General features: G+C 38.9%; 2 protein-coding genes across 2 annotated transcripts in view; one reads left to right on the top strand and one right to left on the bottom strand.

The window, feature by feature from the left end:
* The first annotated feature begins 1,878 nt into the window (after positions 1–1,878).
* Positions 1,879–11,357, top strand: lrrc41 (leucine rich repeat containing 41). Its single transcript, XM_008408145.2, has 10 exons — positions 1,879–2,076; positions 2,447–2,533; positions 5,727–5,785; positions 5,878–6,658; positions 7,903–8,139; positions 8,352–8,516; positions 9,462–9,560; positions 9,691–9,816; positions 10,054–10,126; positions 10,759–11,357. Exons 1-10 carry the CDS (start codon positions 1,968–1,970, stop codon positions 10,976–10,978), a joined length of 1,956 nt encoding a protein of 651 aa, XP_008406367.1. The 5' UTR covers positions 1,879–1,967; the 3' UTR covers positions 10,979–11,357.
* arhgap39 (Rho GTPase activating protein 39) overlaps positions 11,321–17,667 on the bottom strand; it is a 97,600-nt gene continuing 91,253 nt past the window's right edge. Inside the window, exon 10 of the mRNA XM_017304331.1 lies at positions 11,321–15,530. Coding sequence (XP_017159820.1) covers positions 15,336–15,530 — 195 coding nt within the window. The 3' untranslated portion in view covers positions 11,321–15,335. The remainder of the gene's footprint in view (positions 15,531–17,667) is intronic.

Here is a 17,667-nt window from a genome sequence, read left to right on the forward strand (position 1 = left end):
GCAGTAGTAGACCCGAAAATATGCGACTAAGGAGCAGATTTAGAAGTACAAAGAAAACTACAGAATTTAACTGTGAGCTGCGCTGAGAGACAAGTTTAAATACATGCTGAGAATGGAACTCCTTCCTAAAGGTGAAGATATATTGCAGATTTAAAAAGAAAATAAAAACGGGAGATCGCTGATAACACAGGAAATAGTTCCCCCACCCCTTCACTTCCAGAGTGCAATGGTCCCATTTCCAAATAAGGTATGAGGCCATAGACATAATATAAGAATAGACCCTCATGGACCGCTCTCGCCCATTGTCGCTGAAGAGATTTAGGGCGGCCATCTTGGAGCGGTCCACCACTCCACTCAGCCTTATGTGTTTAGCAGCACAATGACGTATCAGCGCATTTAATCGATCATAAAACGCTTTTTTGTTACTGGAAACCATATTCAAACATCTATCAAAGCTACATTTATAAACTATTGTATTTTTAAAGTATGTTTTTAATACATAGTTCAGCATATTTAAATATGCTTAGTGGCTATAACAATAGAATAGGAATGGAATATTCTGATATTGATGTATGATGAGCATATTAAAAAAGCACACAGCCGTTCATAATTTATTTAATAAATTATTTAGTAATAATACATATTTATATAACTACAAACAAAAATAAATAATGATTAATACTGAATAATATGTATTGGATACATGTCTATATATGTATGTGTGTATATATATATATATATATATATATATGTTTTTCAGACGACGAGTTCTACCTTCAGAGATTCAGCAGCTGAGATTGAGTCCAAAATCCGATGTGAGATTCATCCATGCTGCAGTGAATCGTCTCTCTTTATAAATATATCTCTCTTCTTCCTCACATCGTGTCTTTAGGAAACCTTCAAAACAAAAACAGAAGATTTGGGATGTATCTTACTTTTGACATAGTGAAAGAATTACATATAAATAATAGTCTTTACCACCTGTGTAAACTTCGCTGGTGAATGTGACACATAAGTTTTATAATATATGTTACATTGTGTCATTTGTAATATAGGTGTAACCGGATCCTTTTCTGCGTTGTGCTGGTGGTTTTTGAGTGAATGAACCGTGACAGTTTCTTTCAAACGGATGATTCTCGGTTTATTTCTGACGAGAATACAGACAAAACAACCGTGTTAAAGGCTGCCCGCTCCAAGTCCTACACAAAACAAAAGTATATAACAAAAATGTACTTAATAGATCTAAAAATAACCTGAATGAATTTAGATGGAAAAATAAAACGAGTGGCTAAGGGGCGCCAACAATTTAAAGACAATACCACAGAAGAAGAAATAAAAGGGAGAGGCTTCAGATCTTTAACACGGTTAAAACAATGACAGGTGTTTCAGTAAGATAAGTAAGACAAATAATAAAAAAAGACATTTTGTGTAATTATAACAAAAGAGAATTACAACCAGGTTATATAGGCTCTTGTGTCAGATAATCTAAGTCAATGTTAGAGAATAATACATTTTTTTAGATTTACGGAATCTCAGTTATCCTTCATAGCGGCTGAACCCCGTATTACACCAAGCACTGTAGCTAATATTAGCTGGTATCAAATACATTATTTGATACATTATTAATATTCTAATCACAATATATACACAATATAAATGTCCATCTTACTTGTGAAATGTTGTCTGTGGAGCCTCACATCAATAGTCCATCGATCAGAACAACAATATCCCTCAGTGCTGAGGCATCTTCTGCTGTTTTGGTTGAACAAAGTAGGAGGGACGACCTCTCCAAGATGGCCGCCGTATTTCCTGCGCCCCAGCAGCCAATGCATGGGCCACTCTTTATTATGTCGTAAGAACGAGCCACTGACGCACCTTTCTCTCTTTCTACAGCAGAAGAAGAGGCCTGTTAGACAGTACTGTGATGGAGGCCGGGGGTGTTAGGCGTTAATCATTAATCATTATCGATGGAAGGAAAGATAAAGCTGAGAAAGTCAGCAGATATCAGTTTACAAAAACAATGTTTTCAGGCCGTCAGAACACATTTTACCGCGTTGGGAATCGAAGCTGTTCTTGGTAAGACTAAGAGCTACTAAGCTGAGTTTAGAATAATGACCTAAACTGCTGGACATGATGCTAACTGTAGCTGAGTTACATCTTCCAAAAAGTTAGCATCAGTTTAGGTCATTATTCTAAACTTATGAGCTGTTATTTAGAAAATGGTTTGTAATTTGAGAAACTTTCACTCTACTTGTAAAAAGAAGAGGAATCGTGTCTGATTTTCAGAATAAAAATTTAGATTGTGACTATAGCTCACACAGCAAACCGCCATGTTGGAGGAGTTGTATTCGCTATATGTAGATTTCTGGTTTTAACTGTATTCATAATTTATGTTTCAGCCCTCAGTCCTATAGAGTGATCTGATGTGATGTGTATTAAATCCTAGACCTCCCAGCGCCGCTGCTTAAGGATCTACTGCCTCATCTGACAGCATGTCAACTGGATGAAGTCCAGCCAGCCCTCAATAAGAGAGGTATGGACTCTGTCTCTGTTTGTCTGTAGTTCTTGTTCAGTATTCATTATCTACCGCAAGAGAAGTCTGAGGAGAAAACTACCAATATTGATCACAATACATAACATCTGCCACAATCAAACAAAGGGCAGGAAAAGAACCCAAGAAGCACCGGACTAGAAGTACTTTCTCTGAAAATAAAAGCAAAGTCAGAGGCAATATCTACCAATAAAGCAACTTACTCAGAATCGGCCCAAGGCATAAGCAAACTAAGTGGCCCCAGAACTCCCCAAAGTGAAACTGATTTCTTTTAAGTAATAATTTCTATGCAATTATACTAACAAACATACAATTTCATTGTAAAGTTGTGATTTTTTTAAAATATATTTGATCATGTAGAAATCATTGTTTCTGTGGGTGAAAAGAAAAAATGTTCTTGGGGCACTCTGGTGGCCGCAGCAGGTCACGTTTCACCGGTAGTATGAGCTCTCTTCAATGTGCAGTGTGCATCCAAATGTCCAAAGAACCAGTGGAAGATAAGTTAGCTAAACAATGCCATAAAATAAGACTTATTATTCCACGACAACAAAAATAAAGAGGAAGAAGAGGAAAAAAAGCCAAGATCAAGGTATGTTTGCAGGTATCTTAGTAATGTAATGTTTATCAAAAAGATTTGTGAAGCTGCTTATAGAAAATTAGCGTCACAGCCAGGGGCGCCACCAGGAATCTTGGGCCCCCTGACAATAAATTTGTTTGGGCCCCCTGTTCAGCTGCTGTTACAATTTTTTGAGTCTATTTGACCCATAAAAAGCGTCACAATTTTAAAGGCTGCATCTGCCTTGCTTTCTTTGGTTCAATACTGATAATTAGCACAATATTTACTGCTCATGAATTTAACATCCAACAGTCCACACCCAGGATGCAAGTAGGTTACTTACATTTTTTCTATTAGTTTTAGATACTGAAATGTCTCCCTATGAGCAACAGTCAAAAGCAACGTGTAAAATACACATTAATCGATCCAGACTTCTAAAAATGCTAGCAGCTGCATTTTATTCAARCTGCAGTACATAACTTTAATAAAAAATATGTTTTCTGCATATTTGTTAAAGCTGTTGTAGCAGTTTGTTATGAGACAGATAATCTGAAAACAATCAATCTCCTCCATCTCCTTCCTGAATTACTATTACTGGTTAAAGTAATGCACCGTTCTGACCAAAACAACCAATCAGAACTAGTAGGACGCTCTTAGCACTGTCAATTAGCCTCATTCACTCACTGCATAATGTGCTAATAGTGGAGAAACAACTTATCATTACAAGAAACCGTTAATCTGCCGTCATTGGTATCTATGCCAAGTAAACTGAGCATTCACAGTTTGAATCTGCACAACTCTGTGCTATGCTAGCTGCAGCACAGCACAAATCGAGGAGGAGGAAAGATGAGCAGCACCACATGAGATTGTRATTGACAGCACTAAAACTCTCCTGCCTCTGACTGGTTATTTCTAGCACTGGGAGAAAGCAGAGGAAATAGATTTTTCACAGATTACCTGTCATACCATACTGTCACAACATAATGACGGTTTTAACAAAATATGTGGAAAAAAATATATTTATATAAAAGTGACATACTGCAGCTTTAATTTCACTCAGGAGAGAACAGGTCAGGAGGGACGTGGGTTAGAGCTGCTGCTCACTCACTCATCTGTTAAGTGGTAAAAGGTACAAGGGAAAAGTGAAATATATGAATATATTGGTAATATTTTTCTTAATTCATTAAATGCTAGTGAAAATGAGGCAAACAGTAGTCTGTAGCTAAGCTAATTATGCTAAATGGTTGATAATCTCACACAGTCTACCCACCTCTCTTGGAGAAAAACTGGGTTATAAATGAACACTCTTGCCTTTTTCTCTCTGCCTTTCTGTTTTTTGGAAAACCTGATTTTAACCTTTCTTAGCAGCATAGTAACGTTTTGTTGTTGAATTTGGGGAACAACCTCCTTGCCCTCCGTTAGGGCATTGAAGATGGGTCATGTCTGTGTCTTCCAACATGACAATGACACACAGCCAAGATAACCAAGGAGTGGCTCTGTAAGAGGCATATCAAAGTTTTGGGAGTGGCGTAGCCCGTCTTCAGACCTAAACCCGATAGAAAATTTTTGGATGAGCTCAAACTTTGTGTTTCTCAGCGACAACCCAGAAACCTGGCTGATATAGAGAAGAAATGTGTGGAGGAATGGGCCAGAATCCCTGCTGCAGTGCAAACCTGGTGAAAAACTTAAACAATTGACCTCTGTCATTGCAAACAGAGGTCAATTGTTTGCAAAGGCTATTTAGTACAGTACAAAGGCTAAATATTAACAATGATTTTCACAGGTGTTCAAATAGTTATTTTCAACAGTAACACAAATAAATGATTTAAAAAATCATACATTGTGATTTCCGGGTTTAATTTTTTAGATTATGTCTCTCAAAGTGGACAGGCAGGTGTTGCATTCCGTTACTTACATAGAGACAAAAACTATAAATGTCTGGGCAAGGTGAGAGTTCATCTATTAAACTGACTGAAGATGAATACATAAATTAAAAGTATAGACATTTTTATAAGCGTATTGGTGAGCCTGCCTCTTAAATTGAATATAATTTCAGATTGTTGTATAAATTTTCCTCTGGTTAACTTGGAGAGTGAGCTACTATTGTTGCAGGTTATTTTTCTGAACTACAGAAAAGTTATTGTTAGCTCAAATGTGAAAAATTGTACTGATGTTGATATGCAATACTAACACCTGTGTTATGTTAGATTTACCAATATTTTATTTGATCAATTTTTTTATCTAATCACTTGAATAATTGATAGAATACTCAGTTACTAAAATATTTGTTTACAAAAGCCCTAATCTAATCATCTGACTGCTGCAGTCCACGTTTAGCAGAAACAGAGGGCCCCAAAACCACATTTTGCTTAGGGCCCCATGGAGGCCTGGGCGGCTCTGAGCAGTACGTTGCCATGGTTGTCTTCAGTCATAGACTGAAACATAAAACAACATATTTCTGCTCTCATAGATCCAACCTCGAAAAAATAGTTTGAAAAGCAAAAGTAACATTATCGCTTAGCTTCCCCTTATCAAACTATGTCTAATTACTATTATGTTATAAATATTATGATATTGTTCATTCTCACATTTAAACTGATGATATGTTTCCTATTTCAGGGTTATCCACATATTCTGGATGGGTTGAAATCCTCCGGGACCTGATTGGTCTGAGCCGTGTAAGAGTTCCACCCTCTTGCAAAGTTTCAATGTCGTATATGTGTAAATGTGGATCTCACACATGCACTTCCTGTCTTTTGCTACTTTTCAGGCATTGGACTTCAGGACAGAAGCGGAAGCTAAGCATGAAGTCATGTTGAGGCTTTTTACAAGTGTATTCTACGGACTGAGCAGCAACTATGTGTTAAAAAACAGCACAGATTTAAAATCCAATTCATTCTTGAGTTCTGCAGCCAAAAGTATTCATCATTTTATACTCATTCCTTCTATGCATCAGGCTCTGCAAGCTTTAACTACCAATCAGCAACCTCTTCTAGTGCTGTTAGAAAAGCATATAAGAAGTATTCATGTCAGTCACTTATTGTTAACAGTGAGGAAAACACAAGCTGTGCTGTACGTCCTGCATCGCCTGCTGGACCATGGGATCACTACAAACCTCGTTGTTGGTATAGATTCTGCCCTGGACCTTGCATGGCTCCTGCATGGACGTGGGTCACAGTACGTCGACATGGAGCTGAAAAAACTGTTTTCCTTCCCTCATGTTTTACAAACGTCACCAGCCAGCTCCAGTCTAGATGTTGAATCCACAGCTTCAGGCAAGAGTGATGATGTCATTCCCTGCAAACGAGTCAAGTTATCTTCCGAGTCTGTGGAGAAGGAGGAGGACCCATGTGGTGTACCGAACTTTACTTTGGACCCTCAGGTTCTCTGTCATACTTTCAGTCCTTGTGATGGTCGTTCAGCAGGAGCATGCACATTTGGACAGATTACCCATTTGGAGATCAGAACCTGTGGTCCTGATTCTCTCAAGGTCCTGGGTTTTTCCTTGCCTACATTTTTCTGCCTTCAGTCTTTAAGTCTTCACAGCAAATGTAAGTTTACCAATATAGCTGGGGCTATTACAAAACCTTCTGCTGTTTGTGCTAAATTCACAGAAACAATTTAAAGGCAAAATATTTCTTCCTGTTCTGTTTGAGGTGTACAAACGCATCATATTTAACTCTCTCATTATTTCCTAAAGAAAAACAACCGAAAGAGAGAAGCTGTGTGACAAACTGGTTCCATTGTTGCTATTTCCACAATTCAGCTGGGCAGTTTGCTTTCATTAGTTGAAAACGTCTATGACGGTTACCTCAACTGGGTTGTTTTGCCAATATGTCCATATAGGAAATTCAAATAAATGTCAGATGTGCTCAGAACAAACCAGTTTGCTTTGTAGGACAACTGGAAACATACTGAACGAGTGTGGATTGGCTCAGTTGGTGTTCAGGAGGAAGTGTCTTCTCTTAAAGAACACTGCAGGAAACGTGCAGCTACATTGTCAGATGGTTGGTGGTTCTGTTGCCTTGTAGCAAGAAGATTCTGGGTTTGAATCCTGGTGTTTCTGCATGCAGTTTGTTGGTAGCACTGATGGGTCTTCTCTGGGTTTCCAGCTTCCTCCCACAGTCCAAACACACAACTTTAGGTAAATTGCTCAATTGTGCGTTGTTGACCTGTGAAGGACCGGCGACCTGCCCAGGGCGTATTGGGCCCTGGGGCCACCACAGAAGAGTAACGTCCGTCCCTCACCGTCATTGGTTGTAACATCACTGTGGAGGGCTGATGAGTTCAGGGGTTTTACAGCCTGTTGAATCATGGGATGTACTTCATGTATCTCTCACACCTCTTTTCCAGCCTTGCTTTATTGTTAACTAATAATGACTGTATGGAAAGTGTTGTGCGTTTCCCAGCATTTCATGTGATGTTTACTGTCCTTAAATCAGTTTGGTTCTCTTCCAGAAAATCAAACAAGCATTTAAAGGGAAAGAAATGATTCCCTCCTCATCCCTTTAGTGGCAGATGATGATTTCACTCTTCTGATATGAACTACTTGACCATGAAACCAAATAACCACCTTGATGGAAACAGTGCTCCCTTGTGACAGAGACCTACTTAAACCAAAGTGGTGTTTTTTACTTTACATTGAGGATTCCTTTATTGAATAAAAACTCAAAAATCTTTAGATGTTTCAAGCTAAAGTAAATTATATTTAACCTGTGACCTTTGATGGAAATGAGAATCTTTATCCTGCCTCTCCACCAGAGAACAAACAGTGGTGAATGTTTGTGCTGTGCAGCCATCTTCAGGGAGTTGGACGTGTTGGAGTTTGCTGGAGCGCTGCAGCAGCTTTCTGACAGCGGCTGCAGCAGCCTCGTCCATCTCAGCATTGGGCTCCTGCCTCATGTTGGACTCATGAAGACCCTACTGAATGCAAGGCCCAGACTGACGTCCCTATGTGTCGAGTTTCAGACAGCAATATGGGGACCGCAATTTAATCTGGACCACGCGGGGACTGCTGAGCCCGACACATCAGGTGCAGTAAGCACAGCTCCTGCTGAATGTGGAGCAGGAGACTCCTAATGCTTTAAATTTCATGCACATGTGGAGCAGTGGTTCTTGCTTGATACTAAATGACACCTAAAAATACTTAATAGACCTTTTAGCTAAAAAGTAGAACCTTTTCCAGTTTAGTCATTTATTTAGGGATGAGCCTAATCTCGGTTCTTCCCAACTTGTTTTCTGCAGAACTTCCTCTGGAGAAGTTAACCATGAAAATAATCCAGCTCCAAACAGATCTACACTTTTTGACTTCAGTGCTTAGACGGAGCCCACATCTCTCCTCTCTTCACATAGCAGGGATGAGACTACCCACTGGCTGCAGTCAGAGCCAGCTCCTCAACACGCTCTCAGGTAAAGACACTTCACTTACTGGAGATGCTCTGCATGTTGCACTTGATTGGGGTTGGAAATGGAAAGAAGCTGGTTGCATATCACTGATTAGGACATTTGTCATGGTTTGTGGAGCTTTATTTTTATTGAAAAGTTCTGAAGACCCACACCCTACCCATCCTCAACAGAAACCGGCGGGATAGTGAACATGCATACAATGATCCGTATAAATATGACACAAATAAAATGTAACATAATATTATGTAACATTATTAGTCTAAGATAACGATTGATAATCTAAAGATTGTTTGGACTGCCACAGAAGTTGAGGAGGAGAACCTTATTATGTGAAGAGTTTGACTTTCATTTGAATAGAGCATCAGGTTTGATACAGATCTGATGGCTTCAGTGGCAAATGTGCCAAGATGTGGAGTTAGTTGTTTCTGAAAGATCTTCACTCACGTCCTCATGGTATAATCTCATTGGTTTCGTAAGTTATCATTATTTAGCTCCTTTTTAAGCAAGTTTGGGTTGATTGACTTGCTCCCATCTTGCCAGGTCAACAATATTCAATATCAGCCAGAAAACAACAAAACATCAGTTGTCTTTATTATCAGTGTGAAATCTTGTTTTTCCATTGATTGTTTATAAATCCTTTTATGTATGTTTACTGCACCCTCCTGTTTTTTTGTACAGTTAAGACCAAATTTAGAATTAAGTTTAAAGTAATCTTTTAATCATAGCCACGTTTCTCTAGAGTAATGTCAACGTTTTGGACTGACCCAGCCAGACGGATCTGTTCAGGGAACTAAAAGGAGGCCCTGCAGTGTCAAAGACATAGAGCTCATCATATATGATCAAAGTACCAGAGAAGGTGCAAAAACCTGCTGGCAATTTTAATGGTTTGATTGCTGTAATGCTAATAAAGCGCTGTTTGTTCTGATATCATTTGTGTTCACCTTTCAGAATTCAATCACAGTTTAAAGGCTCTGACGTTTGAGGATATAAAATTGTGTGACTGTCTGCCTGACATCCTGAAACTGCTGAGGGGCTGCATGTTGGAAGGTAAGTCGAGGAGAAAACAGGTGTAATGGCTTCCATCATTCAGTGTCTGCTGAGGAGTTTCTGCTTGTCTCAGTCAATCAGATCTGAATCCCATCCAGAGAAACCCAACTGCTGCTTGTCGTTCACTCAGAGCTAAGCTTCAACGACTGTCGTCTTCTGGAGATGTGCATCAACCCAGAAAAAAGTCTTGTAGAGCTGGTGGCTGCGTTGAAGATGCCTTCACTTCACTCTCTGAGTCTGGCACAGAATCGGCTCGGTAAGCAATCTTCATGATTTTTTTATAAGTAGGATGTAGTTCCGGCTTATACTTATGACATTTTCAGAAATTATTTTCACCACTGCCAAATATGTTCTTATCTAAAAGTTAAAGAAGGAAACAAAAGAATGATTTTGAAAATATTGACATGAAATAGTAGCAGCATTTATTAATTGAGCTAATTGTTGCTATTGAACTTGCGACTGAATGATCCATTTTTCCTTTTTGTGCCAACAGCTAATAATGTGTGTGTGCTGGCAGAACTGTTCTCAGGCCAGTCACAGAGCTCACTGAAGCAACTAGACATCAGGTGAGAACCTCAAACGGACCTGTTTATTTTTCTTCTTTTAAAGTTGGTGGATTTTACTCTCTTTGTCACCTCTATCTTAAACGTTTTACAACATTCTGTTTCACTTATGTGTTGGTAGTATGTTTTTAGCATAATGAGAAGAAGAGAGTTCTGCTCTTCCTGTGGCAGGGAGTAAGCAACATTTGATAAGCGATTGAAAGCTGTCATCAAAAACTATCATAAAGGAGACGAAATGACCTGCTAACATACTGAACATCTACTCCAGACAGATTTAACTTAAGCAAGATTAATCAACTTATTCTTCAAAATTCATGTACATTTTAAATTTAAATCACTTCAACTTTGAAAAGATTTCTAAAATATTAAATTAAACTAGCTAAAACCCAAACCAAGGTGCATTCATGGTTCCATGTTCCCCTAAGTCTCAATACACCCACTGCCATATGCTCTAAAAAGTTGTTCATGATTATATTTAAGATTTAAAATGTTATAGTCAATAAATTCTAAATTTGTTTTGAGTTTTTTCTTTTTTTTCAAAAGCCACCAGACATTGTCTGGATACATTGAACCAGACAATGATTAACCTTCAACTGGTTCTGTATTTCTGCCTTATGTCTCTCTTTGTTAAACAGGTCCAATTTCATTCAGCCTGCTGATCTGCTGGAGTTTGCTAAGAGACTGATGATTCATCCCCCTCCACACAGACTGACCCTTGACCTGAGGAAGAACCCAGGAGACAGAGACCCTGAGACATGGAACTCAGCACTGAAGAGGCTTCAACCCTCCAGCTTTTTACTGGTTGAGGGATGGAAATCCACAGACACAATGGTGGACCACATCAGCAATATGTAAAAGAAAATCTGGAGGATGAAATGTTGACAACAAAGTGATTAATTATGTAGCAATGTAAAACTGATGCCAACCCATTTCCATGATCTAAAGCTTTGGATGGCTCTGACCTGAAACTATACACACAAAATGGAAACACCTTGTGGAAATTCTTTGAAATTAGTTTGATTTGTCTTTGACAGCAGAGAGACTAGTAGTGTAACCTGTCCCTCGTTTACCATGGGAGAGGGGAACCAGTTCCCCTGTGAACCCAAAGTAGCCATAAACAGCGGATGATTTTCTATCATTTCATTTGTTTTCTTGCATCCAAATGCTGAAGGAGGAAAAAAGATGATTCCATGTCAGTTTGTCGTTTGAATGTTTATTAAACATTACACCTCCAGAGATGTCTCTGATAAGGTGTGTGCTTGTGTGTGACAGTGGACATTAACGTACAACTGGGAGACTGACAATAAGGTGGTATGGCCATGTTAGACAATAAGCATTGACACAACTACCAATTCATCGTAAGTACAAACTAAGTAGGAAAAAAGGATCCAAAACATAGATTAAGACTGCTGTATTTTTTTTAAGTTTGTTTAAAGATCGCTTTAATTATGATTTTACCTTGTTTTCTTTGTCACATTGTAATAAATTTCAGCTTAGGACAAGAGTGACCCTATGAACATGCTAATCGGTTGTTTAATCTGTCGCATTAAAAAAAACACCAAACATTCACACTGCCACATCACAATAGCTCAGCCATCTCTGAAGCTCCCACAGGCAAAATGTCTTCATAGAACACAGGCTTACCAAACCAATAAAAATATTCCAAAATTGTTTAGCAATATAACAAACTACATTGGAGCCTGATGGACCAAACATAAATCAAGCTGACTGACTTGTTTGAAGTAGTGAGACAGTGTGATACAGAAAACACTGCAGTGTCGCCTCTGGTCATGTGGGTGTCATTGACATGGAGAACATCTGAAATGTCCACAGCACAAACCCAAAGGAAGGTTTTATCCAAAACTGTTCAGTGTGGATATCTACTTACTACTGGACCGCTGACATAGCATGGATTTAGATTGGTTCTTCTAGTCCTCAATCAATGTGAGGAGCATTTACATTTAGCAGAGATGGGGCATCTGTTGCAGCCTACACATTATGGATTCACATATAAAGTGTGTATCTGAATGATAAGCTGTGTGTCAAACACAAACCTGGTAACAAGTAATAATCTTAAGGGGTGAATATGGCTGCGCCCATCTGGCCTTTCATTTCAGGTGGCCGTTAAAATTCTCCCCTTCAACAAGAAAGTTAATGCAGCATTTTATGCAATGCGAATCCTTAAACGGCATGCAACCAGTTTTCACATTTTTTACATTAACTTTAGTGTTAACTTGATATAAGGAAGATTATATATAGCAAATTATAGACAACTGGATTTTTATAATTGAGAAACTACTTAGGCTAGTACAATGCACACTGTTTTCTGTCTTCAGGGACTCACTTTAAATAAAGGGATAAATATAACTTTCATCATATGCCTGATCATAAAGTCATCAGCTGTTCTGTTTGCTCACAGTCGGCCAACGATGGTAATGTGTATGCACCCTGCATGTTGAGAATTACACAGTCCTACACACACACACAATACCCAACATACACACTTAAGTCTACAATACAGCATGTCAAAGGCATTAGAAAAATCTGAAATAAATATAAATAAATTATTTATAAAAGAATCGGTTAAAAACAAACTGTTAAATATAGAAAATATTTCAAACAAATACACCATTGTTTACGCAAAGACTGAATGGAAGTACTAGATGTCTTCTAAGCAAAGACAAATGAACACATGCACACACTGATTAATCACTAGTGAGCTGAAAGGCCTGTCTGGGCTGAGTGGAAATGTTAGACGGATTCTCTTTGGGCTCTGGTGTCTCAGTTCCTGCTTCCAAAGTACTCAATTCCCAAAGTAGCCAATAGCATTCAAGGAGGGGTTTACTGGCAGTGATATAAATCCTCCATGGATCTGTAGTTCACAGCTTCTGGGGAGCTGATCGATAGTCAAAGTTCATTTTAGCAGAGTCAATAGATGTGAAGATTTCATTCTGATAACCCCATTCTGCAGAACACAAGGCTCTGAGAGCAACTTGCATCCTAGAACCATGTGTTATGGAGTCAAAGTGAAAGCCATTAGCACTTGATCAGCACTGCACAGATGAAGTGAAAGACTTCAGTGAGCAGTTTGGGGGAAAATCACAGACACAGTCAATTCAAACGTTGTCCGTCTATTATAAAACGTGCAGAAAAACCTAGGGCACCAACAATGCTGCTTTTGATCCAGCAAGTCTCACTGATGATGATAGCTCTGCTAAATTTGAGGGCATATTTACTGGTCTGCTTAGTAACAACAATTATTAACTGAATCAGAAGGACAAAACTAAAGCTGCTCAGCTTTAGGCAGATCAGAGCTCTTTGCTTGGTCCTGCTGGTCAGTCACAACCAGCAACTTGGTCTGGGGAGAGGAGCAATTCAAGTATTAAAAAAACTCTTGAAATTAAACTCACGGCAAACCTGATACTTGTGCAAATGTTACAGAACAAAGACGTTATTATACACTCACCGGCCACTTTATTAATTACACCTTGCTAGTACCGGGTTGGACCCCTTTTAACTTCAGAACTACCATAACGCTTTCATGGCATAGATTCAACAAGGTACTGGAAACATTCCTCAGAGTCTGATCCATATTGACATGATAGCATCACACAGTTGCTCCAGATTTGTCGGCTGCACATCCATGATGTGAATCTCTCGTTCCACCACAACCCAAAGATGGATTGAGATCTGGTGACTATGGAGGCCATTGGAGTTCAGTGAACTCATTGTTGTGTTCAAGAAACCAGTCAGACGATTCACGCTTTATGACATGGTGCGTTATCCTGCTGGATAACGAAGATGGTACACTGTGGTCATAAAGGGATGGACATGGTCAGCAACAATACTCAGGTAGGCTGTGGCGTTGACACACTGCTCAATTGGTACTAATGGACCCAAAGTGTGCCAGGAAAATATCCTCCACACCATTGCACCACCAGCAGCCTGAGCCACTGATAGAAGGCAGGATGGATTCATGCTTTCATGTTGTTGACACCATATTCTGACCCTACAATCCGACTGTTTCTGGAGACGATGTTTTCCATTCTTCTATTGTCCAGTTTTGGTGAGCCTGTGTGAATTGTAGCCTCAGTTTCCTGTTCTTAGATGACAGGAGTGGCACCCGGTGTGGTCTTCTGCTGCTGTCTACATGCCTAAATGCATTGAGTTGCTGCCAAGTGATTCAACAATTGCGTTAATGAGCAGTTGGACAGGTGTACCTAATAAAGTGGCCGGTGAGTGTGGAGCATCCATACCTGCTGGAATCAAGCTTTTGAATCACTTTGTGCCATTTAAAGGAATTGAACTCAAGCTGCCCCTAAACAGCAAAACTGCAGAGAGAGAACAGCCTGTCTTCATAAACCTTGGATCATTATGAAAATTCTCCAAATCCAGAGTAGAGTAAACATCATCGCCCTGTAATCAAAACGGGGCTCCATCTTCTTCAGCATGATGTTCCTCTGTGTCTACAGGTATGAAACCATGGTTTTACCTGATTTTCTGTTCATCTTCAGGCAAGATCACAAATGAAGAAATGTATTCCATTACAGAGTACTTAGCTCCTATTAGGTTTAGTGGGAGTCATAATGATGACAAAAACAGAGAAAACCATGTTGATGAAGCTGTTTCTCCCATGAAGTGTGATCCATTAGTGGAATGTCTGATAAACATGCACTAATTCTTTCATTTCACTGAAGAACACTCCTCTTGATCAAATGGCATTACTGCAGACTTGTATGGAAGTGTGCAATTGACAGTGAATGTCTATTTAAGCCAGGCAACAGAAAGTGAAAATAACTTCATACAAAACTTACAATTAACCAGAGGTCTGCAGATGTGAAAGAGAAATTTATGTAATGATGAGATCCCTGCAGAAATCTTCAAGCTGAATGTGTATAGTGTAGTAATGGATGTGAAGGCACACACAGTACTGTTATGTTCAGCAAACTCCAACCAAACATTGGTGGTGTATATGCAATATTACAGCTGGACCAAATTCACAGAAATAGAAACAGCTGATATAACTCAAAATGTAAAGCAGCCAAACTCAAATCAAGGCAGGTTTTGTCGTCAAAGTAAACATGAACTTGCCAAGTATTCACCAACAGCAACGATTTGAATGTATGGTGTCCCTGTGCTGTGGGAGGGAGCAGGGAGCAGGTTAAAGGGAGCACAGGAGAGGCTGTATGTCACTGAACAGCTGTAGGGGGCGCTATAAGATCCCATCCATGAAGCTGGTGTCTAGTTGCTGGATGAGCACCCGAATGAAGGACATCTCTTTACGGGTGTTCTCAAAGATCACCCTGGGGTCATCTGACTGGCAACGTAGACAGTTAGGAGCCATGACCATGGCCAAGTTGTTCACATCCATCTTGGTAATGGCTACATTGGCAGGTTGGGCAAAAACCTAAACAGAAAACACAATTTCCTGTCATTTGTGGTTTTTGACCAAAAGGTACATTTTACAGCCAAGGTACTATAACTTCTTCTGTAGCTGATGGCCAATAGTTGATAGTGTATTTTATGATGCATTAGGGTCAACTTCAGTGGTCTGTGTGCATTTATAACATAAAAATCCACAAGAAACACAAGAAAATGACTTATAGATAGCTGTCCACTGTAGTGACCTCTATGCATGAAAGTTAATTATAAGATTGTAATTATAAGATTGTAAGCATGAAAACCTAGCTGCTATAGCAAGCCAGTTAGCTCAGCACTTCTTTCATACCTGCTAAAGCCACCAAAGTGCTGCTGTCCCTTCCTACCTAATGTTCATAATGAAGACTTGTTTAAAATTACCCAGGATTAGTTGAACACGTTGGTCAAAATATGTGTAATTTTCCTATAATAAATATAAGTGCCAAAAATTATGAAGCAAAATGGAAAAATATAGAACAAAGAATGCATGGAAGAAAATTGAGAAGTATCATTGGAAATACTGAAACTATCAAGAATACACTTAAGCATGTTAATACTGTTATTTGTTTCTCAATGGTAATATATAACCTGAAAATGCAAATTAGAGTGTCTGATATCAGCTTATAATAAATATGTCATTCAAGACCTACAATTTAATCAATGGCTAGAAAAAGTTTTAACAGCATTATGTGTAGTCCTTAAAGATGGGAACTTTACAGGTTTCCAGGAACTACAACCAGAGTTTGCTCTAAGAACTCAAGATCATTTTACTTACCTACAATTAAGGGACTTTTATAACATAAAATAGACCTCAATGAAAATGTGATGGTCAAAATACTGATTGAAACCCATAAGAGTAAAAAACACAGAACAGTATCCTTACTCTATAATATGTGTTATAAAATAGAGGCACAAATACATTGGATATTAAAACAAAATGGAAATGGGAATTGGGACTTGTACTAACAGAAGACAACTGGCTGAATATCTGGAAGACCCAAATTACAATAACCTCTAATAGAACATAGAGAAAACATTGTTGGAAAAATATAATCAGATTTTTTGTTAAATCCCCAAAATTACCAGTAAATTCAAATCTAGAGTTCAATTATGTTGGAAAGATTGTGGAGCATTTAATGTTAACCACATTTATATTTTCTGGCTTTGTACCAGAATTACAGAGTTCTGGAACAACATACACTGTCTGGTTGAACGACGCGTGTGAGCGGGGTGGAGGGCGGGGGGAAATCGACTTTTTTGGGGGCAAAATGAATGTATGTAGCTGAACATAGACAACAACATCGGTAGCAAACAAGCTACTTGTTAAGCTTAAGGTGAAAATTCTGCTGATGGCAGCTGACAAGGTAAACACCAGGAAATGGTGCCAACTGCTACAAAGGAATAGATACAGACTGTAAACTCATTATTTGAGATGTAGATTTTAACAGAAAGAGCAATGTCAGAACAAATGGTAAAAATGGACAAATCATGGACATCATTCATTTTGAATATAAAGGGTCCCCTTGTGGTATGTGTTATTTAATTAAGAGTCCCCCCCTAGTGTGCGGTTTGTTTTCGGTTGTTTTGTTTTTTCTGTTTCTTATAGTGTCTGTGTATTGTTCAAACTTTTTTCTTGATTGTACTCTAAAAATAACAATAAAAATAAAACTATTTAAAAAATGCTGTTTGTGATACACCCAAACTCATAATTACCGTCCTTCAAAAATGTCTTTTGTTATATTTTTCATCCACTGAGATCACCATTTTTCCACCTGATTGGTTAATGATGTGGTTTGGTCCATTCTGTTCTTGAATCTACAAAGTAAACACGGGAAGGCTAACTTTACCTTAGCTGTTGTTGACTGGTGTCATTTTAGATAATGCCACACTGTGTCACTGTTGGCTGTAAAATATATATATATATCCATCCATCCATTTTCTTGCACCCTTTTTCCCTCAGTGGGGTCGGGAGGGGTGCTGGTGCCCATCTCCAGCCAACGTTTCGGGCGAGAGGCGGGGTCACCCTGGACAGGTCGCCAGTCTGTCGCAGGGCAACACAGAGACACACAGGACACACAACCATGCACACACACACTCACACCTAGGGACGATTTGGAGAGGCCAAT

Source organism: Poecilia reticulata, linkage group LG4 (assembly GCF_000633615.1).
Source record: "Poecilia reticulata strain Guanapo linkage group LG4, Guppy_female_1.0+MT, whole genome shotgun sequence".
NCBI classification, from domain to species: domain Eukaryota; kingdom Metazoa; phylum Chordata; class Actinopteri; order Cyprinodontiformes; family Poeciliidae; genus Poecilia; species Poecilia reticulata.

What these genes read in the sequence shown, in the direction of transcription:
- lrrc41 (XM_008408145.2), top strand. Translation starts at nt 1,968, where the DNA reads ATGGAAGGAAAGATAAAGCTGAGAAAGTCAGCAGATATCAGTTTACAA. An exon ending in TTTAAGTCTTCACAGCAAAT is followed by an intron (nt 6,659 to 7,902) that starts GTAAGTTTACCA and finishes TGTGCTGTGCAG; the next exon opens with CCATCTTCAGGGAGTTGGAC. An exon ending in CTGAAGCAACTAGACATCAG is followed by an intron (nt 10,127 to 10,758) that starts GTGAGAACCTCA and finishes TTTGTTAAACAG; the next exon opens with GTCCAATTTCATTCAGCCTG.